Source organism: Homarus americanus, unplaced genomic scaffold (genome assembly GCF_018991925.1).
Source record: "Homarus americanus isolate GMGI-L3 unplaced genomic scaffold, GMGI_Hamer_2.0 scaffold32929, whole genome shotgun sequence".
In the NCBI taxonomy this organism is placed as follows: Eukaryota; Metazoa; Arthropoda; class Malacostraca; order Decapoda; family Nephropidae; genus Homarus; species Homarus americanus.
This window is the reverse complement of record NW_024737097.1, coordinates 21,052,355-21,078,199: the sequence shown is the minus strand read 5'-3', so window position 1 is coordinate 21,078,199 and position 25,845 is coordinate 21,052,355. Positions and strand designations below refer to the sequence as shown.

The window sequence follows — 25,845 nt, the reverse complement described above, 5'->3', positions numbered from 1 at the left end:
AACACCAGCAGTACACGACTACACCAGCAGTACACACACCAGCAGTACACTACAGTAGTATACACTAGCAGTACACACACAAGCAGTACACTACTATAGTAGCAGTACACAACACCAGCAGTACACGACTACACCAGCAGTACACTACTACACCAACAGTACACTACTACACCAGCAGTACACTACTATAGTAGCAGTACACTACACCAGCAGTACACGACTACACCAGCAGTACACTACTACACAGCAGTACTATAGTAGCAGTACACAACACCAGCAGTACACTACTACACCAGCAGTACACGACTACACCAGCAGTACACTACTACAGTAGCAGTACACTACTATAGTAGCAGTACACTACTACACCAGCAGTACACTACTACACCAGCTGTACACTACTACACCAGCAGTACACTACTATAGTAGCAGGTACACTACACCAGCAGTACACTACTACACCAGCAGTACACTACTACACCAGCAGTACACTACTATAGTAGCAGTACACAACACCAGCAGTACACGACACCAGCAGTACACTACTACGCCAGCAGTACACCACAGCAGTACACCACACACCAGCAGTACACTACACACCAGCAGCATACACTACACCAGCAGTACACAACTACACCAGCAGTACACTACACACACCAGCAGTACACTACTAGCAGTACACAACACCAGCAGTACACGACTACACCAGCAGTACACTACTACACCAGCAGTACACTACTACACCAACAGTACACGACTACACCAGCAGTACACTACTATAGTAGCAGTACACTACTATAGTAGCAGTACACTACTACACCAGCAGCACTACTACACCAGCAGTACACGACTACACCAGCAGTACACTACTATAGTAGCAGTACACTACACCAGCAGTACACTACTACACCAGCAGTACACTACTACACCAGCAGTACACTACACCATAGACACTACACCAGCAGTACACCACTATAGTAGCAGTACACAACACCAGCAGTACACTACTACACCAGCAGATACACTACACCAGCAGTACACTACTACACCAGCAGTACACTACACTACACCAGCAGTACACGACTACACCAGCAGTACACTACTATAGTAGCAGTACACAACACCAGCAGTACACTACCAGCAGTACATTACTACACCAGCAGTACTACTATAGTAGCAGTACACTACTACACCAACAGTACTACTACACCAGCTGTACTTCTACACCAGCAGTACACTACTATAGTAGCAGTACCTACTACACCAACAGTACACTACTACACAGCAGTACACGACTACACCAGCAGTACACTACTACACCAGCAGTACACTACTACAGTAGCAGTGCACTACTACACCAGCAGTACACTACTACCAGCAGTACACTACTACACCAGCAGTACACTACTACGTAGCAGTAGCACTACTACACCAGCAGTGCCGACTACACCAGCAGTACACTACTGCACCAGCAGTACTACCACCAGCTGTGCACTACTACACCAGCAGTACACTACTACACCAGCTGTACACGACTACACCAGCAGTACACAACTACACCAGCAGTACACTACTACACCAGCGGTACACTACTACACCAGCAGTACACTACTGCGGTAAGCAGTGCACACTACTACACCAGCAGTGCACTACTATGGTAGCAGTGCACTACACCAGCGGTACACTACTACACCAGCATTGCACTACTATAGTAGCAGTACACTACACCAGCAGTACACTGCTACACCAGCAGTGCACTACTATAGTAGCAGTACACTACACCAGCAGTACGACTACACCAGCAGTACACTACTACCCAGCAGTACACTACGCAGCAGTACATACTATGGTAGCAGTACACTACACCAGCAGTACACGACTACCAGCAGTACTACTACCAGCGGTACACTACTAGTAGCAGTACACTACACCAGCAGTACACTACTACACAACAGTACACTACTAGTAGCAGTACACTACACCAGCAGTACACGACTACACCAGCAGTACACTACTACACCAGCAGTACACTACTACACCAGCAGTACACTACTATAGTAGCAGTACACTACACCAGCAGTACACGACTACACGCAGTGCACTACTACCAGCAGTACACTACTATGGTAGCAGTACACTACACCAGCAGTACACTACTACACCAGCAGTACACTACTATAGTAGCAGTACACTACACCAGCAGTACACGACTACACAAGCAGTACCACTACACCAGCAGTACACGACTACACCAGCAGTACACTACTATAGTAGCAGTACACTACACCAGCAGTGCACTACTACACCAGCAGTACACGACTACACCAGCAGTACACTACTATAGTAGCAGTACACTACCAGCAGTACACTACTACGCAGCAGTACACGACTACCGCAGTACACTACTGAGTAGCAGTACACAACACCAGCAGTACACGACTACACCAGCAGGTACACTACACCAGCGGTACACTACTACACCAACAGTACACTACAGTGCGCGTACACTACTACACCAACAGTACACTACTACACCAACAGTACACTACTACACCAGCGGTACACTACTACACCAACAGTACACTACTACACCAGCAGTACACTACTACACCAGCAGTACACTACTATGGTAGCAGTACACAACACCAGCAGTGAGCTGCAAGCAGTGCCCTGCACCAGCGGTACACTACTACGGTAGCAGTACACTACTACAGGCAGTCACGCTCTACAGCAGTCACCACTACTACACCAGCAGTACACGACTACACCAGCAGTACACTACTACACCAGCAGTACACTACTACACCAGCAGTACACTACTACAGTAGCAGTACACCTACCAGCAGTGCAACTACACCAGCAATGCACACTACACCAACAGTACACTACTACAGTAGCAGTACACTACTACACCAGCAGTGCACAACTACACCAGCAATGCACGACTACACCAGCAGTACACTACTACAGTAGCAGTACACTACTACACCAGCAGTACACTACTACGCAACAGTACACGACCACCGCAGTACACTACTATAGTAGCAGTACACACAGCAGTACCGACTACACCAGGTACACTACTACACCAACAGTACACTACTACACCAACAGTGCGCACTGCAGTAGCGGTACTACTACACCAGCGGTACACTACTATGGTAGCAGTACACAACACCAGCAGTACGACTACACCAGCAGTACACTACTACAGTAGCAGTACACGACTACACCAGCAGTACACTACTACAGTAGCAGTGCACTGCTCACCAACAGTACACTACTACGGTAGCAGTACCTACTACACCAGCAGTACACTACTATGGTAGCGGTACACAACACCAGCAGTACGACTACACCAGCGTGCACTACTACGGTAGCAGTACTACTCACACCAGCAGTACACTACTACACCAGCGGTACACGACAACACCAGCAGTACACTACTACCAGCAGTGCACTACTACAGTAGCGGTACACAACTATGCCAGTGGTGCATAACTGCACCAGCGGTACACTACCTCACCAGCGGTACACTACTACCAGCAGTACACGACTACATTAGCAGTACACTACTACACCAGCAGTACACTACTTCACCAGCAGTACACTACTACACCAGCAGTACAATACAAGTACTACACCAGCAATACACGACTACGCCAGCAGTACAATAACACAACAGCAGTACACTACTACGGTAGCAGTACACTACTACCAGCAGTACACTACTGCACCAGCGGTGCACGACTACATTAGCAGTACTACTACGCAGCAGTACACTACTACACCAGCAGTACAATACTACCAGCAGTACAATACAAGTACTACACCAGCAATACACGACTACCAGCAGTACACTACTACACAGCAGTACACTACTACACCAGCAGTACAATACTACACAGCAGTACAATACAAGTACTACACCAGCAATACACGACTACACCAGCAGTAGCAATAACACAACAGCAGTACGCTACTACACCAGCAGTACACTACTACACCAGCAGTACCACTACTACACCAGCAGTACAATACAAGTTACTACACCAGCAATACACGACTACCAGCGGTACAATAACGCAACAGCAGTACACTACTACGGTAGCAGTACTACTACCAGCTGTGCAATACTACACCAGCAATACACGACTACACCAGCAGTACAATACCACAACAGCAGTACACTGCTACACCAGCAGGACACAACTATACCAGCAGTACACAACTACACTAGAAGTACACTACTACACCAGCAGTACACTACTACAGTAGCAGTACACTACTACACCAGCAGTACACTACTACACCAGCTGTACAATACTACACCAGCAATACACGACTACACCAGCAGTACAATACCACACCAGCAGTACTACTTCACCAGCAGTACACTACTATACCAGCAGTACACTACTATACCGGTACAATACTACACCAGCAATACACGACTACACCAGCAGTACAATACTACACCAGCAATACGACTACTCCAGCGGTACACTCTACTACACTAAATACACTACTACCAGCAGTACTACTACAGTAGCAGTACACTACTACACCAGCATGACACGACTACACCAGCTGTGCAATACTACACCAGCAATACACGACTACACCAGCAGTACAATACCACAATAGCAGTACACTACTACCCCAGCAGTACACTACTACACCAGCAGTACACTAATATACCAGCAGTACACGACTACCAGCTGTACAATACTACACCAGCAATACACGACTACACCAGCAGTAATTCTGCACTAACGTACACGACTACACCGGCAGTACATTATCACAACAGCAGTACACTACTACCAGCAGTACACTACTCCGGCAGTATCTGCTGGTGATGTACCAGCAATATACTACACCAGCAGTATAATACACAGCGTACACTACCAGCAGTACACTACTCCAGCAGTATACTGCTGTTGGTGATCTTCCAACATTTATAATACACCAGCAGTACACTACACCAGCAGTACACTACACCAGCAGTATACAACACCAGCATTATAATACACTAGATGGTAGCTTTCTGCAGCAGTATACTACACCAGCAGTACCCTATACCAGCATTATACTACACCAGCAGTACCCTATACCAGCATTATACTACACCAGGAGTACCCTATACCAGCATTATATTACACCAGCATTATACTACACCATCAGTACTCTATACCAGCATTATACTACACCAGCAGTAACCTATACCAGCATTATACTACACCAGCAGTACCTATACCAGCGTTATACTACACCAGTAGTATAATACACAACGATATACTACACCAGCATTATACTACACCAGCATTATACTACACCAGCAGTACTCTATACCAGCATTATACTACACCAGCAGTACCCTATACCAGCATTATACTACACCAGTAGTATACTACACCAGCATTATACTACACCAGCAGTACCCTATACCAGCATTATACTACACCAGTAGTATACTACTCCAGCATTATACTACACGAGCAGTGCCCGCAATGCCAGCAGTATACTACACCAGCAGTACCCTATACCAGCAGTACTCAACTCAAGCATTATACTACACCAGCAGTACCCTATACCAGCAGTACTCAACTCAAGCATTATACTACACCAGCAGTCCTCAACTGAAGCATTATACTACACCAGCAGTATTCTATCCCAGCATTATACTACACCTGCAGTATCACGCAACGGTATGCTACACCAGCATTAGCCAACTCAAGCATTATACTACACCAGCAGTACTCCACTCAAGCATTATACTACACCAGCAGTACCATATGCCAGCATTATACTACACCAGCAGTATACTACACCAGCATTATACTACACCAGCAGTAACCTATACCAGCATTATACTACACCAGCATTATACCAGCAGTATGCTCACCAGTAGTTGTACTACTCCAGCATTATACTACACCAGCAGTATACTACACTGGTAGTACCCTATACCAGCATTATACTACACCAGCGGTACACTATACCAGCATTATACTACACAGCGTTACCCTATACCGCACTATACTACACCAGCAGTATACCAGCAGTACACTATACCAGCAATATACTACCAGCAGTATACTACACCAGCATTATACTACACCAGCAGTAGCCTATACCAGCATTATACTACACCAGCAGTACCCTATACCAGCATTATACTACCAGCGGTACACTATACCAGCAGTATGCTACACCAGCAGTGGACTACTCCGCATTATACTACACCAGCAGTATACTACACCAGCATTATACTACACCAGCGGTATGCTACACTAGTAGTACCCTATACCAGCATTATACACCAGCAGTCACTATACCAGCAGTATACTCACCAGCAGTATACTACACTAGTAGTGCCTATACCAGCATTATACTACACCAGCAGTACACTATACTAGCAGTATACTACACCAGCAGTATAGTACACCAGCAGTATACTACTCCAGCATTATACTACACCAGCGGTATACTACACCAGCAGTATACTACACCAGCAGTATACTACACCAGCAGTATACTACACCAGCAGTATACTACACCAGCAGTATACTACACCAGCAGTATACTACACCAGCAGTATACCTCTCGGCATTATACTACACCAGCAGTATACTACACCAGCAGTATACTACACCAGCAGTATACTACACCAGCATTATACTACACCAGCAGTATACTACACCAGCAGTATACTACACCAGCATTATACTACACCAGCAGTATACTACACCAGCAGTATACTACACCAGCAGTATACTACACCAGCAGTATACTTCTCCAGCATTATACTACACCAGCAGTATACTACACTAGTAGTACCCTATACCAGCAGTATACTACACCCGCATTATACAACACCAGCATTATACTACACTAGCAGTACACTATACCAGCAGTATACTCCTCCAGCATTATACTACACTAGCAGTATACTACACCAGCAGTATACTACACCAGCAGTATACTACTCCAGCATTATATTACACCAGCAGTACACTACACCAGCAGTACACTATACCAGCAGTATACTACTCCAGCATTATACTACACCAGCAGTATACTACACCAGCAATATACTACTCCGTCATTATACTACTCCAGCAATACACTATACTAGCAGTATACTACTCCAGCTTTATACTACACCAGCAGTATACTACTCCAGCAGTATACTACAACAGCATTATACAACACCAGCGGTATACTACACCAGCAGTACCCTATACCAGCAGTATACTACACCAGCAGTACCCTACACCAGCAGTATACTACACCAGCAGTGTACTACAGCAACAGTACCCTACTCCAGCATTTTGCTACACCAGCATTATGCTACATCAGCATTATACTACACCAGCAGTACACTACTCCAGCCGTATACTACACCAGTAGTGTACTACACCAGCGGTACACTACTCCAGCACTATACTACACCAGCAGTATATAACACTTGACCTCATGAGGCTGAACTAGACCTCACGAGTGTTTATTAGTCTTCACCAGTCCCAACTAGAGGTTAATATCCGTCAATATATCCCATTTAACTTAAAGACACACCTTGACAGATTCAGCACCAGACCAGATCGTAATAAACCCTTTCGGTCCTCACTAGTGCCCACCAGACCTCCATGGACCCCATCAGACCCCATGAAAGATTAGCCATAAGAACACAATAGAATCCATCAGAACCCACTAAACCCCTGACATAAATGCCACCAGCCCCCATCAGCACCTCGCATTAACTCCCTGAGAGAGAGAGAGAGAGAGAGAGCTGCCACAAGATGGATGGATGAGTGTGTGTGTGTGAGAGGTTGCGGTGGGTGAGAGGCGGGTGAAAGGCGAGGTGGTGGTCTCAATCAGCCTCTAAGTATGACGACCTTCATAGGTTTACCCTCCCTCACTCACTCACTCACTCACTTCCTCTTCGCTCCCAGACTTAAAACCACGTCAGGGATATGGGAGATGAAGATGGAAGACAGAGAAAGGGAGACGGAATATTGGAGATCGGAGAGGGAAGGAGGGATAAGAAATGTGGGAGCGAAGAAGGGATAAATACAGGATGTTAGAAAAGTCTCTGTGCACCTGCAGCTCCCCGTAAAAAAAATGTTGTAAGTGGATATTATTCCCAATACTTACTAGGAGTAGGACAAGGTGTATAACAATGAATTAATATATTGTTAATTATTGCAGGTGCACAGGGACTTATCTAACAGCCTATTATGGGGAGTGGAAAAGGAGGGAAAAAGGGTTAGTAGGGAGAGAGAGAGAGAGGGGTTAGGGAATATAGGGAGACAGTAGAAAAGAAAGGATATACAGTACACACGGGGAGACACAAGAAGGTAGAATATCAGAGACAGAAAAAGGAGTAAAGAAATATTCGGATTTATTATTATTATTATTATTTTTTCTTCATTCCGGTCTGTTCTCTACTACAGTACTCTGCTGCGACCTTCATTATGTAGTGTTGGAACCACTGTCACAGAATCTGTATAACTAGGCATCTGAGGTTGTTTAACACACGAGGCAAGATCTTCTGGTAATAACTTGTTACATCTCAACTTGAAATGACAAAGATCCTGCATGATCACTTTCACTTGTACAGAAACAGGTCCGGCTATAAGTATCATCAGATCATTACACCTCTGCAGTCACTAACACCCGCACGCTCGGTGAGGATCTCCACATTAGCCTCTACCGTCTACACCTTATTTTAACATTAGCTAATACTTGACAACATCTTATTAATGAACTTTGAACTATAGTCTGTTCACTCTAACCTTGCAACTGAGGCCTATGGTCAGATTTGTAGTGAGGCAGCTGATTGGCCGGCGAACGGACACAACAGAAACTACTCCAATTCTTTAGCATTTAAACTTTTGTATTTATATTCTGATATTTTAAGGGATAATAACTATTCTACCACCTCCCACACCTCTCTCTCTCTCTGTACCAAAATCCTACAACTCTCTACCACCCCTTGACCCCTCTCTCTCTCCTACCTCTTACACCTGTCTCTCTCTACCACTTCCTACACCCTTCTCTCTCTCTATACCACCTCCTGTACCTCTCTTTCTACCACCTATTACACCTCTCTTTCTACCACCTATTACACCTCTCTTTCTCTAGCACCTCCTATACTCTCTCTCTCGGGACCTAATCAAGGAAGTGAGTATTTGTTTCCTGCCTGTGTGTTGTTCTTCATGTCGTGTCAGTTTTCCACACTCGACTCTGTATAACTGTGTTTAGTACCTTATATTATCTTTTATCTTACACCTTGTATTATTATTATTATTGTTTCATGCCTTGTATTATTGTATCTTAAACTTGTACTATTAATTAGGGATTTGCATGTTGTTTTATCCTTGATTATCAAGTTGTAAGACTGGTCCAAGGAAGGAAGGTTGGTTGCATATGAGAGCCGGGAGTGTTCTTCGTGGTCTTCAATAGTTTAGTGTCAGACAGTACCTGGAGTAACATAACCAGACTATACAGGTCGTGACATACACATCCATACCCCGATAAAACGTGTTCTTTGACGGCGTTACACTAGTGCCGGATCCTAAAAGGTTTGTAATCTATTTTTTCCTGGACTACGCATGTAAGAATTAATGATCTGTTACACTCATGTTTGTACTTGTACTAACAGAAGGTCATATCCAACTGGGTGAGAAAAATAAACGTACAAATATCTGAGAATTCCAGCCCGCGGCCAGTGCCTTACCTAAAACAGAACACCTTTCTTAATTATCAGCAGCTGTTGCCTAGTGTAGAAAGTGACTCAGAGTATGACCTTATCTGATGAAGCACAAAAATACAATAAACTATTAAACGACTCACTTAGGGGCGTTGGTAGGCTTCTGAGCCAGAGCGAACGCCAGGGAGAAGAGACCAATGCCACGCTTGGCTGCCCGTCGCCTCGCCTCCCAAGACCAAGATCCATCGATAGTATCCTTTTCGTCACTCCTGTCTGTGCTGTCTCCTCCTACAGGACCCCCAACAGTGCCTCTTTTATGGGCCTGGTAAGTGAGAGGGGCCATAAGGAAGTCCCCCTGTGGCACTTCCTTCTGCTGCTGCTGTTCCAGGCCCTGCAGTTCCCCCACCCACTCACGGTACGGCCTGTAAAGGAATATTATGATACGTACCAAGAGAGATAAAAGATAATCAACTTTAATATCTGACTATGACACAAATGTTTCACACCGAAATGTGGATTTAATGGGCATTCTTTCCATCAAGGTGGTGCTGGATACCTCCCGAGAAAAAAATTGCTCATTCTGGTTGTGTGTCACTACACTACATGAAGATGACCACCTTGGGAGATATTGGAAACATGTGTTGTCTAATGGTAGACCCTGCTGCCATATGGCATCACAAAAATTTTGACCAAGTGCCGGGTTGCTAATCTGACAGACTTTCTGCCTCATTTACACACAATTGCAGGGTTTCAATTGTTTCTCTTACTTTGACAACACAACATATATACCATTTCTCACTTTTAAGCTGTTTTATGTCTTTCACTTTGTATTTCTTTATGGTTTAATTTATTTATTCTTTCGCCCCCCTGGCCACGATGTGGGTTGGTGACCTGTGCCCAGGTGGGCTAATTCCTGTAAAAAAATAAATTCTTCAGGCAGTGGTTAAATTAACTCAAACTTTGTTTTGTGGAGTTTATTTAGATTTCTTTACCCTAGTATCGCGTACCACCAACAAACATATCAAGCCAACACGTCAGTGCCACAATCACAACCGAGGATTTGTTATTTCTGTTGAAAACTTGTAAAACATGTTAAAAATAGTGAATATCTCAGAGAAATGAAAAATGATAATGTAAAACAAGAATCTTAAAAAAAATACGTATTCTAATCAGCACCTATTGAAGGATTAGTTCAGTGAGATCATCTAACAACAGATATGAGGTATATTTTCTTTATGTTAAGAAACATCAAATTCTGTAACTTCATAAATAAACAGTAAATAAATTATAGTCATAAACTACAGTAAAGAGTATGATAATAAAGCTGGAGAAATCACGTCATATTTATAAAAATGAAGCATCTTAATCTGAGCTTTTTGCCTCAAAATCTTTTTAACCAAAACATTTAACAACTCCCTCCACCCCAAGGTTTGTATCTTTTCGTCCAGAATAGAGATGATTTATTGTAACTTGGTGAAGACTTCCACGATCATTGATAAGTATCCTATAGTAAAGTTACCATATTAGAACAACATTATGTACTATGTTCCCTTAAATTTTTTAGAGTAAGCTCTCGGTTTTTTTTCCGTTTTTCCTATAATGAAAAAAAAATAGACGCCTAAAAAAATGCTCGTCTTTATAATATACGGAATAAATTTTAGAGTAACTTACCAGATATAAGCAAATTATAGGACAGGTCTCAAGAAGTGCGATAGATACTATAATATTGCACAAGGATTGTCAATTTATAATAAGCAACAGCTAAATTTTATTAAATATGAGAGATTCAAATTTTATCAAAATTTGTATCCCGAAACATAAAGATCAGAACCCAAAGATATGAAATTGAAGTAGAGTACAGTAATATCTGTATACTGACACCAGCACAGGTGTATGTACTTAGATATGATAAGAATGTATATACTGTACAGTATATGTGAAGACTAATAACCCTAGCCACGTATCAACGTGCTTTATAATCACCTTTAATACACCGTACACATAAAATGAAGTTCATATAACGGGGAAGTGTAGGGGGTGGACCTACCAGGGTTGTTGTGGGTAGGTGTGGTAGTGAGGTACATCAGAAGCAGCCAGCTGGGTCTCCCTTCCTTCCAGCAGTTGCTTCTCCTCCTTTACTGTCAATACAAACAATAACTGTTTAATTATTTCATTCTCGCATTGTTCTTATAGAAGGTTCTAAGGTCGAGACATGAGAGCCACAACATAGTGAACGCTGCCCACAGTGAGTTCTACAGTCTAGGAGGTAGGCGGACTTTTAACCTGATGGGAGAGAAATACTGAACAGTTGGGGAAGCGATTTCAACAAACACGAACTTCCAAAAATGCTGAAACTTTTACAAAATGTGAAAAGCAATGTTGTAGATGTATAGGCACGTGGCAGAATTAACGAGCAATTGAAATTTTACGGAAAGTATGCTGTATTGCATGCACAGACACAAATGCTCTTAATTTTTTGCCATGATGCAAATATAAAAAACGTATTTTATTTCATGCCATTATGTTGATGATTATCTGGACATATATCTAGTATGATAGATAATATTTTATATAGAAAAAATGTATTGCTATTTATTTCGGTTAATTCTAAACAAACATACAACGTTGTAGTTAGTCTAATTGATATAATTAAATTTTGTATAATTGTTGTTCTATCATAATCGAAGAGTTTTCAATCACTTTATAAGATTTGTTTCTTCTACATAAATCTAAAAAAGTCAACCAATACTTAAAATTTATTTGAGACGAAATATTTAAGAATAAATAAATTTGACTGGGTCAAAATCCTGCTCCGTCGTGGTGTCGCCGGGCGGTGCTGGCACAGACGGAACAGATTCCAACACTTTATATTTTAAATTTGCATCTGCCCGGTGTGGACCGTATGGCTTCTAGCATTATGACTTACTTCCTTGCTGCTATTCAGTTTATACATGATAGGCAATGGGAACGATGAAAATAGATGAATACTTATCATTTTGTTCAATTATGCATAGTAAAAATACCATTGACATGTTCTCACCAAATCCAAATTCGTCTATATAAAAAAAAATAATAAAAATTTTCCTTGGAGAGCAAGACAGGCCTTGGGAGGGGCAAGCCAGGTCTTTGGGGGGGAGTGCCCTCCCCCCCAAATGACGCCCCTGGTTAGCCCGACTGCATACCTAGGCAGATAGGCACGAACACCGGAAAGACGCTGCAGTTGCCTCCCCCCCCCCGCACTAGATGGCGCCATCCACATGTGAAACAGCTGTGAACGACTCTGCCGTTCTCGTATCAGCCTTTTTAGTCACCTTAAGACTCACTAACGAAGGTGACATCCTTAGTAACACATATCATTGTGTCATAGCTGGATGATCGTCATACTCAATTCTGAGTGACAGCAAAGTAGTAATAGTAGTATATATTTCGTCCACATTTTCCAGTTATTGTTTTGATTATAGTAACTAATAAAACTGAAAAATTTTCATTTAAATTTAAGTAATTTTTTCCATTTTCTTTATCTACGATCATAAATCACCAGTGCATGAAAGATAAGGAAATTGCATGGTAAAAAGGCGTTGAAATTATTCATATGGCGTTAATTTCATATCTCTACGTGCTTTGTATGCGAATAAATTAATAATTAACCGTAAATATTCCGCCGAAAATTCACCGGTCTTGGATATCTTTAAAGTAAACAGTATAGCGTCACATCAGGGGTTTGATTACCTTTGTTTTTCATGATATAGGCTTCACTTTCTTGAGTCGTTTCTGTATTGTTGGAGCAGTTCCCCGTTTTTCTTTTGGCTCAATAGGTTCTTAAACCTATTCTGTGTATAAATCACGAGAATCAGGTAATTGGATTCGAATGCTATATAATAGGTTTGGATACATTTCCAATTTCTTTAAAATATAATTGCTTTCTAGGTGAACTGTATACTGTAGACTCCTATACTTATTGTTCTTTCACAATTGGACAGACACTGAAAAGCTCGTCATCGTGAATTTAATTATGTATTTATGGCGTCCTGTGCGGGTTGTTCTTTGTCGTTTCGCAAGTTATCTGTGCTTGCAGAGGATGAAGACCGTCTCCAACAGTTCATCTGTCAACATGGACCAGTTGGCTGGATGTGCAAGTGTTCAAAATGGGTCAGGGAACTGACAGTGAAGAAATGTTTCAGTTCAACAACCGATATACGTAAGATTACACAATGCCGTTTCAAGAAAGATGCTTTCATTGGTGCCAGATATCAAAGTATGTTCTTTCTGTTTAAAATACCATTACGGTGGGCGGAGCCCTCTGGTTAGCAAGTTAGGTAAGGTTTGGTTGGTTAGGTCAGGTTCTGTAAGGTTCTGTCTACTGTTCCATTTTCGTGTTTAATATCATGCAGTTAGTATCTCCAGAAATTTTGGTTCAATTGGTAAAAGTTTACTTAAGTGCTGCGAGCGATTTCGCCAGCAAAATTTTTTTCCTGCATGAATTTTGCTGCTCTTTTATTGGAGATATTTTTTTCTGTGGAAATAAAAAAACACTAATGTTTTCCTTATACCTCACATAACATAACCTGACCTAACCCCCTAGTGGGGGGGCGTCGCCCCCTCAACCCCCCTGAGTGTTGATATATTGTCAGTATTTAACTTATCTTTATTTAACCTAATGTAACGTGTTCCCCTATTGGGGAAACGCTATTTTTTTCAAAGTTGGGTCATGTATTATATAGCATGGTATTGCGATTCAGACGACCCGCCGACGGGCTCGTCGACTGTATTATAGTATAAATTATAAAAAAAGTATGCACTTCTGTAAGATTGTACCATCGTACGATATGTTTTCCCATGTTGAGATGGGGGCTTGTCTTTGGCAGCGCCCGGTTGCCAGTCACCAGCTGACGCTGTTAGAATAAAGTCTACAAAGAACGTGGTCTATGACTCCAACCTCTCACATGGCGCAGTGAGTAGGATATGTCGGGGCCCGACACGCCATTACAGCCCTAACAAGAACGCTGACATGGCCCCTACACGTCCACGATTCTCGACGCCCTCAAGGGGACGCCAGGGCTTCTCTACACCGGCCGGGAACACCACGCGCGCCCAGCAGCAGGCCATGAGTGCATTGATGGCGTCTCTAGGTGCTGGCGGTGGTCATGCTTCTATGCCGGTCATGAAGCCCTCAGCAGCTGTCGCTCCAGAGAAGTGTGAGGCAGAAATGCCAGCAGCTGCGTTTAGGACATGGAGGCGGTCCATGGAGTGATGGGTGCTGTTGAACGGGTGGTCCCAACTGGTGGCCACACTCCACATTCGCCTGAACTGCGTCCCTGCACTCCAAAGGGTGATTGACTCGAGATACCCCAGCGGTCAGTGGGAGCAGCTCTCGCCCAAAGAAGCCCTGGACGCCATCAGTGGAATGGTTCTTCAATCTTCAAACCAAGCTGTGAAATGGAACGAGTTTTTCAACAGCAAACAAGGTGAAGAGGAGCCCATGAAAAGGTATTTTCAACGATGCTTCGCAGAGGCAGTGGAGTGTGAATTTAAATGTCCCACCTGTGATAACGACCTCTCTGAGTACATGCTATTACGTAAAGTTATGGTGGGCCTGAGTAACCCAGTGTTGAAAAGGGAAATTTTCCAGGGGTACTCTAGTTATAATAGTGTTGAAGTGCTTAGAAACAAATGCATTGTTTTCCTTTTGTTAGTTCAAATGTGCATTGTCATTTCCTTTTAACTTGGGGGGGAGATGTAAGATTGTACCATCGTACGATATGTTTTCCCATGTTGAGATGGGGGCTTGTCTTTGGCAGCGCCCGGTTGCCAGTCACCAGCTGACGCTGTTAGAATAAAGTCTACAAAGAACGTGGTCTATGACTCCAACCTCTCACAACTTCCCAACAAAAATTATGGTGGAAAAACAGTGTGTTCTTGCTAGAATCGTTGGCAGCATTAATCTACACGTTAACCGTGTTCTCCACCTTTACCGTTTTATTATGATATGGGACCGGCAGGATCGTTCATAGATGTTGCAGGTGTGCAGGGCTATATCTAATGCGGGAGGGGCGGCGACAGCAACTTTCCGGCGCTGGCGCTTGTCAAGTTGTCAGCCTAGGTATGCAGTCAGGCTAACTCGAAAGTATTGACACCTTCTTGTGTGGTGCTTCTCCAAGAGTTACGGTGTGGAGTAATTGTCTCCCAGGTGAGGGGGTCGATTTGGTACTTTTTCAGGTTTGTCTTAAGACTATCCTTATACCTTTTCAGTTGCCCGCCAGCGATACGTTTACTATTCGTTAGGTGATTGTAAAGTAGCTGCTTTGGCAGTCTACTGTAGTCCATGCGGGTAACGTGGCCAGTCCAGCGTAGTTGTTCATTGATAATGGTAGCCTCGATGCTCCTACAGTTGGTGTCAGCGAGAATACTGACATTTGTTCTCTTGTCTTCCCAGCAAACTCGGAGGATGGAATGTAGACTACGTTGGTGAAAGTTTTCAAGTGCCTTGAGGTGCCTCCTGTATGTGACCCATGTCTTACTGCCATATAGCAGGGTGGAGGACCACTGCTCGATATATGTGCAACTTTGTAGATAATTTCAGCTCCCTACAGCTGAAGACATGAGTACGGAGTCTACCAAAGGCTTGAGATGCACATCTGCTCCGATGTTGAATCTTCATCGATGTCCGTGGTGATGGACAGGTTGGGATCCGGGTTACCGAAAGTGAGTAACATTAGAGAGGGTAGTACTGTTAAACTGGAAGATAGTGATGTGGCTGAACCAGGGGTAAGCTGAAAGAGAATCTGAGTGTTACGTACATTCACATCAAGGCCGAAGTGTGCATACGCATCTGCGTAGGTGTTCAGGATCTGTAGGTCGCGTTCAGTGTGAGTGACAAGGGTGAGGTCGTCTGCATACTAAAGCTCATTAATGGAAGCTGCCAACACCTTTGTTCCTGCCTGGAGTCGTCTTATGTTGAAAAGATCCTTCATCCGGTACTGAATGTCCACCCCGCCGGCTAAATTGGCACTGGCACGAGTATGGAAGGCAGCCAAGAAAATGGAAAAGAGAGTTGGTGTCAGTACATATCATTGTTTTACCCCCATTTGGATGGGGAAAACTCAGACTGGGTGCCATTGTGCAGGACACTGCCATTCATGCCATTGTGGTGTTGCCTCACCATGGCGATGAATTTTGGTGGGCAGCCAAAATGGCTGAGGGTCTGCCAGAGGGCTTCACTGTTGACCGAGTCGCAGGGCTTGGTTAGGTCGATGGATGCCATGTACAGATCATGATGCTGTTCTCTGCACTTTTCTTGTATCTGGTGGGCAGCAAAGATCATTTCAGTGGTGTCACGTGATGGTCTAAAGCCACATTGTGATTCTGGGCGGAAATTTTCCGTCTCAGGATGAAGTCTTGTTTAGGACTCAGGCGATAATATTGCCAGCTGCGGACAGCAGTGAGCTCCCTCGGTAGTTGCCACAGTCTGGTCGGTCTCCTTTGTTCTTAAAAATATTGACGATGGAGGCGTCTTTAAGAGCTTGGGGGATTTCCTCCTCTTCCTATATATTCTCCAGGAGGGAGTGGAGACGGCTGGTAAGCAGAGGTTCTCCTGCTTTATACACCTCGGCTGGGATTCCATAAGGCCCTGAGGCTTTGTTATTTTTCATCTGTTTGATGGCAGTAGCTACCTCATCCAGGGATGAAGGATAACCGAGGTGAGTTAACTCTGGATGCTGAGGGACCTGCTACGTAGTCAGGACTTCTCCATCGGTGTTTCAGTTGATTAGCGAATGGTAGTGCTCTTTCCAGCACTGAAGGATGCTTTCTTCGTCTTTAATTAGGGAGTTACCATCATCCGAATGAGCAGAGGGTGGCTGCGCCATGAGTGACTGGCCCATAAAATGTTTTAGTGGAATTGAAATACTCGCGTATCTTGTGTTGATCTGCAAGTTTTTTGTTTCACACGCTTTATTTTTAAAATAGCCATTCTTTAGATTGTGATGTTCGTGCTGGACCGCCGCTTTCTTGCAGAAGGTTATCAGCTTTGGTCCGAGACTGAATGAATGTTCTGCCAGTCAGTTAAAGCAGCCCATTTATCATCGACTGGTACATTGATTTCTGGATCATTTTCATCAAACCAGTCCTGTGTATTCTTTCGATATGACCGAGGGTCTCTCTGCAGGTTTTTGTCAGGGGAGTGTCGAGAATATCCCATTCGGTATTGGTATTTGGGTTGTTTGTTGCCGGTTTGTTTATCAGCCCATGTTCAAGCTGAGCTCTGAAAGCATGTGCTACCGCTGGATCCTTCAGACGCCTAGTGTTAAAATCTCTTCTGGAGGCTTGTTGCCTTCGCCGTTTTGGGGTGACGTGAAGTGAGAGCTTGGCTCTGACGAGCTGATGATCAGTGTCGCAGTGGTCTGAGCCACACATGGCACGGGTAATGAGGACATCTCGGCGATCTCTTTGTCTGATAATGTTGTAGTCAATGAGATGCCAGTGTTTGGATCGTGGGTGTTGCCACGAACCCTTGAACTTTTAAGCCTGCCTAAACAAGATGTTGGTGATAGTGAAGTTCTGTGCAGCACACTTGCTAAGGAGGAGATGGCCGTTGGGATTACACTTGCCTAGTCCATTTCTCCCTATGATTCCCTGCCAAATATCAGCATCTCTGCCAACTCTGGCACTGAAGTCACCGAGAAGCACAACCCTATCTTCTCTGGGGATAGTAGTTAGCACTCTGTCGATGTCGGCGTAAAAGGCCTCCTTGACGTCATCCTTTGCATCCAGTGTTGGAGCTCATGCACCGATGAAGAAGGCATGGCGCGAGTGATTCAGTGGGACTCGGAGCGTCATGAGGTGCTCGTTGATCCCAACAAGCATTTCAGTTAGCCTTTGTAGGATGCGTTGACGGATGGCAAAGCCGACAACATAAATGTGGTTTGTCTCTGCAGCAGGTTTACCCTTCCAGAAGAAGGTATAGGCAGACCCCCGTTCTGTGAGTTGACCCTTGTCTGGGAGCCGGGACTCACTAATGGCTGTTATGTCAGCCAGCTCTTTTGCCAAAAGGGCGGTTCTTCTTTCAGGACGCTCATTTGTGCCAGTATCCAGGAGGGTCCTGACATTCCATCCAGCGACCATAAGAGGTTGTGTAGTTTGTTTTTGTTTGGATCTGTGATTATGATTGTGTTTTTGACCGTATAAGAATGACCTTACTGGGTGCGGTTGCCCAGTCAGGTTGGTTCTTTAGGCAGGCTATGTTTAGGGCACCTTTTCTAGGTGTGGGGTGGGGTGAGCAGTGTGGCTCCTAGAAAGGGCTGCTTAGTACCACAGACGGGGGCGAATTGCACTGCTTCCTAGATCCCAGTGCATAAACGACCATCTTATCTATGTCGCCCATGTGCAGAGTTGTGACTAGAGATTCCCGGCAGTCATTTCTGCCAGTCCCCGTCGCCATAGGACTTTCGGGGCTAAAGGGGTTTTGTTTACGATGAGAAGTATGATAAGTTGGATGATGGCTGCACATGAGTTGATTTATGTGGTGAGGTAGGAGCGCAGGCTGCAACCATACATCTTGGCTCACCCTTTTCCTGATCCAATGGTGCAAGAGTTGCAACGACTAGGGAGAGGGAGAGTTGCAATGGACTGCCGATAGCCCAGTTTGTTGGGTTTCGCCTTAGTAACCTGTCAATCATGCATTGCCTTTGTCCGCCAGTGTAGTCGTTCGGTTCCCATGGTAGTCACCTCTTCTGCCTATACCGCTGTTGGGGTCTTACTGGAGCTCTGTAAGCATGTCTGCCTGATGCGGGGATCGACAGCAGATTTTTCATTCGGGGTTTACTCCCATAGCCTTATACCTACCAAGATTAATCCGCAAGACAGCGGGGCAGTGGTTGGTAGGCACCAGGACGTGTCATATGTCAGTGGGCCTATGTGCCGTCCGTCTGGGGCCCATTGCTGCTCTGAGATTCCCTGCTGGTCTAGCTTGGGCCCACAAGTCATCCAGTTACCGTGTACTGCCACGAGGAGGCACAGCAGGAGTATTGATGGTGAAGAGGCTGTGTACTGGCAGGGGAGGGTTTATGCAATTGGCTTCCCTGTTCTCCACGAGGGCTAGCCAGCGGCGGTAACTGATAGTGAGAGAAAGCAAGCAGTGCTTGCACCTTAAACACTAACATGATGCTGCCACACTAGACGCATTACACCACCCTGTGCACACACACACACACACGGACAAGAACTAATATCGGCTCTCTAATTACCGATATATGTTACCACACAGACGCGAGAACTACAATCAAAGGGTAATTTTGCAGACAGTTTGAGGTAGAGCGTTTGGGAGACATGGTAGCCAACCAGTGGTGGTGGGAGACATGGTAGCCAGCCAGTGGTGGTGGGAGACATGGTAGCCAGCCAGTGGTGGTGGGAGACATGGTAGCCAACCAGTGGTGGTGGGAGACATGGTAGCCAGCCAGTGGTGGTGGTGGGAGACATGGTAGCCAGCCAGTGAGGGTGGGAGACATGGTAGCCAGCCAGTGGTGGTGGGAGACATGGTAGCCAACCAGTGGTGGTGGGAGACATGGTAGCCAGCCAGTGGTGGGGAGACATGGAGCCAGTGGTGGACATGAGGGTGGGAGACATGGTAGCCAGCCAGTGAGGGTGGGAGACATGGTTGCCAGCCAGTGGTGGTGGAGACCAGTGAGGGTGGGGAGACATGGTTGCCAGCCAGTGGTGGTGGGAGACATGGTAGCCAGCCAGTGGTATGGTAGCAGCCAGACATGGTAGCCAGCCAGTGGTGGTGGGAGCCAGCCAGTGGTGGAGACATAGCCAGCCAGTGAGGGTTGGAGACATGGTAGCCAGCCAGTGAGGGGGGAGACATGGTAGCCAGCCAGTGAGGGTGGGAGCCAGCCAGTGGTGGTGGGAGACATAGCCAGCCAGTGAGGGTTGGAGACATGGTAGCCAGCCAGTGGTGGTGGGAGACATGGTAGCCAGCATGGTAGCCAGCCAGTGGTGGTGGGAGACATGGTAGCCAGCCAGTGGTGGTGGGAGACATGGTAGCCAGCCAGTGAGGGTGGGAGACATGGTAGCCAGCCAGTGAGGGTGGGAGACATGGTAGCCAGCCAGTGAGGGTTGGAGACATGGTAAAGGTGTTCTCAGGATGCACCGTCACCAAGTTTACACACACTACACCAAAAGTGTTGTGTAGAGACCGGAACACTGTTATGTGTGACACACTTGAGGAGAATGAAGACCGTAACATTAGTTACAATCAAAGATTATTGTGTGTATCGCCCATAAATTATTTATGTTAGAAAAATATTGTCAAAAGTTTAAGTCTCATTAGTAGTGTATTATTTAATAATATTGTAATATGTACAGCATGTACAAGTATAATCGAAAATCAATACTATTATTTATATAAATCGTAAGTAAACGATAAACTCCTTGAAGGCAGCTTACAAGTTTATTTCAGCAAACAGTAAACAGACTACAGACTACCTGCCGTTGATGGACAATTAGTGTTAAGACTGACAAAATGTTAGAGTGAAGTGTCAGCGATCAAGGGAGGGTGTCGTGTTGACTTGACGCTTCACTTTACACCTCCTGCCCGCCAGTAATTACCTTCATTCAAGGATGAAATGGTGACCGGGAAGCAGGTGAATTAACTAATTATTGGCGTGATTATTAAGGAAAGCCGGGAACACCTCCATATGAGTGAGAGAACAATCGAGGATGATATAGGGTTGTGGGTGTATAGCTACGCCACAGCTCACTAGCACCACTAAGACAAAGATAGTGTACAGTACAGTACAGTCACGAGAAAGAGAGACCTGCCAGTCCTCCGTCCCATCCAAGAACCCTGAGACTCACGAACCTGTGAATCCGAGGCATCACACGACCCATCTATGGGCCCAAAAAGTGTGATGTCTCGGATTCACAGATTCATGGTCACCGACAGGACTTTTTTCCGTGACTGAACAGTACATCAGGGGTCCTCAAATATATTTGGTCGTGAACCAAAACCGAAATTCTGTAGCACCTCGTGGGTCGCACAACCAAAAATTTGCACAAATACGAGCTAGAATGTTCTTGCTTAAGAGTATATTTACTCATCCAACTAACATTTTTCTGTCAAGCAATCAATGTCGTTAAGCAAGCATTTTGCAATAACAATTGAAGATAAGCGGAGGAGAGGCAGGTGTTGAGGGTGATGGAGGTGCCATCCTCCGAGTTCGCTGGGAAGACAAGAGAACAAATGCCAGTATTCTTGCTGACACCAACTGTAGGAGCATCGAGGCTACCATTATCAATGAACAACTACGTTGGACTGGCCATGCTACCGCATGGACGACAGTAGACTGCCAAAGCAGCTACTTTGCAGACACCTAACAAGTAGTAAACGTATCGCTGGCGGGCAACTGAAAAGGTATAAGGATAGTCTTAAGACAAACCTGAAAAAGTGCCAAATCGACCCTTTCACCCGGGAGACGATTACTCCACACCATAACGCTTAGAGGAGCATCACACAAGAAGGTGACAATACTTTCGAGTTAGCCCGATTGCATACCTAGGCAGACGAGCGCCAACGCCAGAAAGACGCTGCCGCCGCCCATCCCGCACTAGATGTAGCCCTCCACATGTGCAACATCTGTGAACGAACCTGCCGGTTCGTTCACCCCAGAACTCACCAACGTAGGTGACATCCTTAATAACTCGTATCATTGTCTTATAGCTGGATGATCGTCATACTTGTTTCCGAGTGACAGCAAAGTAGTAGTAGTATTAGTAGGAGGTGTTAGGGTGGGAGGAGATACAGGTGACCGACAGCCTATTATGTAATGGGTGAGACAGAAAGAAATGGTTTTTAAAGCAATAATAAACAATAAGTATTTCACTTAGATAGAGGAATAAAAATGAATGCAAAAATAGTTTTGTGTTGTATTTATAATTTTTCGAGAAATCATTTGCCAACACACACACACACACACACACACACACACACACACACACACACACACACACACACACACACACACACACACACACCAAGAAAAAGTGCAAAAGAGGGCATGCAAGATTATTCTCTCCCCTTCCTACTCCACATATCAAGAAGCGCTCAACACACTGACCCTCTCGGGTCTCTCTGACCATCACCACGGCCTCATCCGCAAATTTGGTGAGAAGCTTCTGCACCATCCTCGACACCGGCTCCTATTACCACCCGAGATCCCTCGTCCGCGAACTGCTGTTCGACACAAACAACCGCATCCAACCCTTACAAGCACGTACCGATCCTGATGGCTATAAGAACAGCCCAGTCCCAACCATTGTAAAAATTATCAACAATTCGTAATTATCCAGAGTATTCACTCCCGGTCAATATTACCTTTTTGCGCTGTCATTATGTTGAAATGCCCTGTAGCATAACCTTCTCCCCACCTAGTTATTATATATCATATTTATATCACTTATGTTACTTGTATATTACTGTATTTGTCAATCAAGTGACCCATTCCCAAATTATGTAACTGTATATTTTCAACCTTCCGGCTGCATGCTCTTTCAATAAACCGTTAATAATAATAATAACACACACACACACACACACACACTACAGTAGAGTTACGCATTAACCCTTGAGAGGGCAAAGTATTCCTTAGATATTTTATTCTGGCTAATGCCAGACGATTTTATTCAGCTGGGGGAGCCCTTGCCCGCTTGAAGTTGGTAGTTGCGCTGATTCTGACCAGGGCAAGGCGAAGGCATTGAAAAGTTTCTTTTCCTCGGTGTTCTCAAGAGAGGATGCGAACAATCTTGTTGCGTTTGAGGACAGACGGTTTGACAGCGCTGACTCACATTGTGTTCACAGAAGAGATTATAAGAACTAAATTGTCAAACCCAACGATTCATAAGAGTCCCGGCCCTAACATGATGCATCCCAGAGTGCTAAGAGAGTTGTGCAACGAGCTTGCTGAGGCCCTGAAGATCCTGTTCTGTAGATGCCGGGATGAGCAAAAGGTCCCCAGTGACTGGAAAATGGCTTTTGTGAGTCCTATTTTCAGGAAGGGCGATCGTCACTCCACGAATAATTAGAGACCAGTGAGCCTGACCAGCGGCTAACGAGCCGATCAGTGGCGAAGATGATAAAAGTAAAAGTAATAAAAATGAGAATACGTATCCAGAGTTAATAATTTTTGTTCAGGTGTGGGAGGAGCAGCACTATAGAAGCAGGTAAGAACCTAGTTAAAACTCACTATGGCCGCTAAACAACCCACCAACCCCTCTCATAAACAGCTTATATCCCAGATTTTACATAAACTTAGAAGGGCGTCAGTGCTAAGTGGGGCGGGAAGGAGGGGGAGGCATCAGTGTGGGCTAAGCCGCTCACCACACCACATTCCTGGTCACCATTACTCCTCTTACAGCCTCACACGTTCACTTTTCCAGGGAAATTTTTAAGGTACCATCTTGTTATATAGAAGACTAATTTTGTGGTTATTTCATCCATTAGCTCACATCTTGGTGCTGTGGTGTTCAGTATTGTTTTATTGTAAGTTTTGGCTTATTTTTCATGAATTAACAGTATTAACTACATTAACAACATCTCTTATCTATAGTAAAACAACGGAACGAACCTATTTGGATGCCAAGATTAATTTGAAGGAAAAAATACTGCCTTATATGCGTTGTATCTCTGAGCCAAACACCAGCTGCCAACCTGGGTAAGAATACGCACACTGCTAACGGGGTTTTAGTGTTGGGCTGAACATCACTTTTAATATATAAGGTTCTCATAATCGGGTACAGTATATATCAACGACTGCTGCTGATGGGGTAAGCAAAACACAAGTAACACTTAACTATGTTATTGTAAATGTGACTATTATATACAATCACGCTTTGCTTGGCTACATCAGTGTGTCTGAGTACCTTCTGAAGTTGCATGGCAGAGTATAAGGATCATTTTGGATGAGAGGAAAGTGGAAATGGGAAGAGGAGGACAGGGCGGATAGTGGTAATGTGGAGAGACAATCGATATGCACAAGAACCAAAACGATATCAGGATCACTTTTTTTTTTTATTATTATTATTGGGCACCCCTTTACATCCTGTGCAAGGTGAAGCGCAGAAGCGCCTACAGCGCCCAACTGGGAAGCATGCTAAGTTCATGCTTGCCTTTATGTCTCATGAGTTAAGGGCGTAGAAGCCTGAAGGGTCATAGTTTCTTTTTTGTCAAGGGCGTAGAAGCTTGAAGAGTCATAGGTTTTTGTCAGCAAGTTATTGGAAGCTCCAACAACTTTCCCTGAATACGAATTCGCAACTTTTCGATTTGTAACAGGTAACTACTTTACTGCTCGGTGAACAGGAACCAAGGGAGGCTAGGAAGTGTGTCCGAACAACTTTCCACCGGCCCAGGATCACATTATTAAGATGTTGGAGAAAGATGGATGGGAGAATAAGGACAGTGGAGATGGTCGATTGATTGCCTAGAGTTCATCAGGCGTCGGAACAGTTAGTCATGTGATGCCACATTCATTTAAAGAGGGATTTTTATTTAAAAATTAGTATAAAATGGAATTACATTAAAAAAACCCCGATATTTAAAGCAATACTTAAAAAAATATAAAACTTCCTTATATTTTGTGCAGGAGGCCAGCCTCTATAAACTTAAAAACTCCACCCTCTAGAAATAAGACATTGCTTCGAGAACCAACGATAGGTGGAAGTACCCTCCTTATTCTCGGTTCCTGGAAAGCTGCCGCCTTCTAAGGTCCACTAGACTAGGACACTCAACCAGCAAGAGTTAAATAGTTAAGTGGACCAGCCAGTCATCACATACTGGCTGAGGCTCTTCGATCATCAGGTGGCCGTGTGAACCAGCCAAGAGTGACCAATACGATGTATGACCACCTCCAAGGCATTCCGGTAAACGTCCAGGGGGTGAATCTTCGTTGTAATCTCGAACGATGGAGAAGGAGACAGGTGAGGAACAAAAGGGATGTCGAAGTTGTAGAAGGACACTGGATATAATGTTTACACTGAGACAATTGGTGGAGAAGACAATAGGAGCAGCAGTGAATGAAGGTATGTGGGAACAACTGGGTGAGAAGGATAGCAGGGTCGAGTACAATAGACTGGATGATTTG

General features: G+C 44.6%; 1 protein-coding gene across 2 annotated transcripts in view; it reads right to left on the bottom strand.

Moving 5' to 3' along the window:
• The window catches only part of LOC121873318, a 55,235-nt gene that overhangs the window by 10,636 nt on the left and 18,754 nt on the right, over window positions 1-25,845 (bottom strand). For both annotated transcript variants that reach the window (XM_042376827.1, XM_042376826.1), the window contains exons 3-4: window positions 11,766-11,856; window positions 9,862-10,140 (exon numbers count right to left, since the gene is read on the bottom strand). In XM_042376827.1, the coding sequence (XP_042232761.1) occupies window positions 9,862-10,140; window positions 11,766-11,856 (370 nt within the window). The remainder of the gene's footprint in view (window positions 1-9,861; window positions 10,141-11,765; window positions 11,857-25,845) is intronic.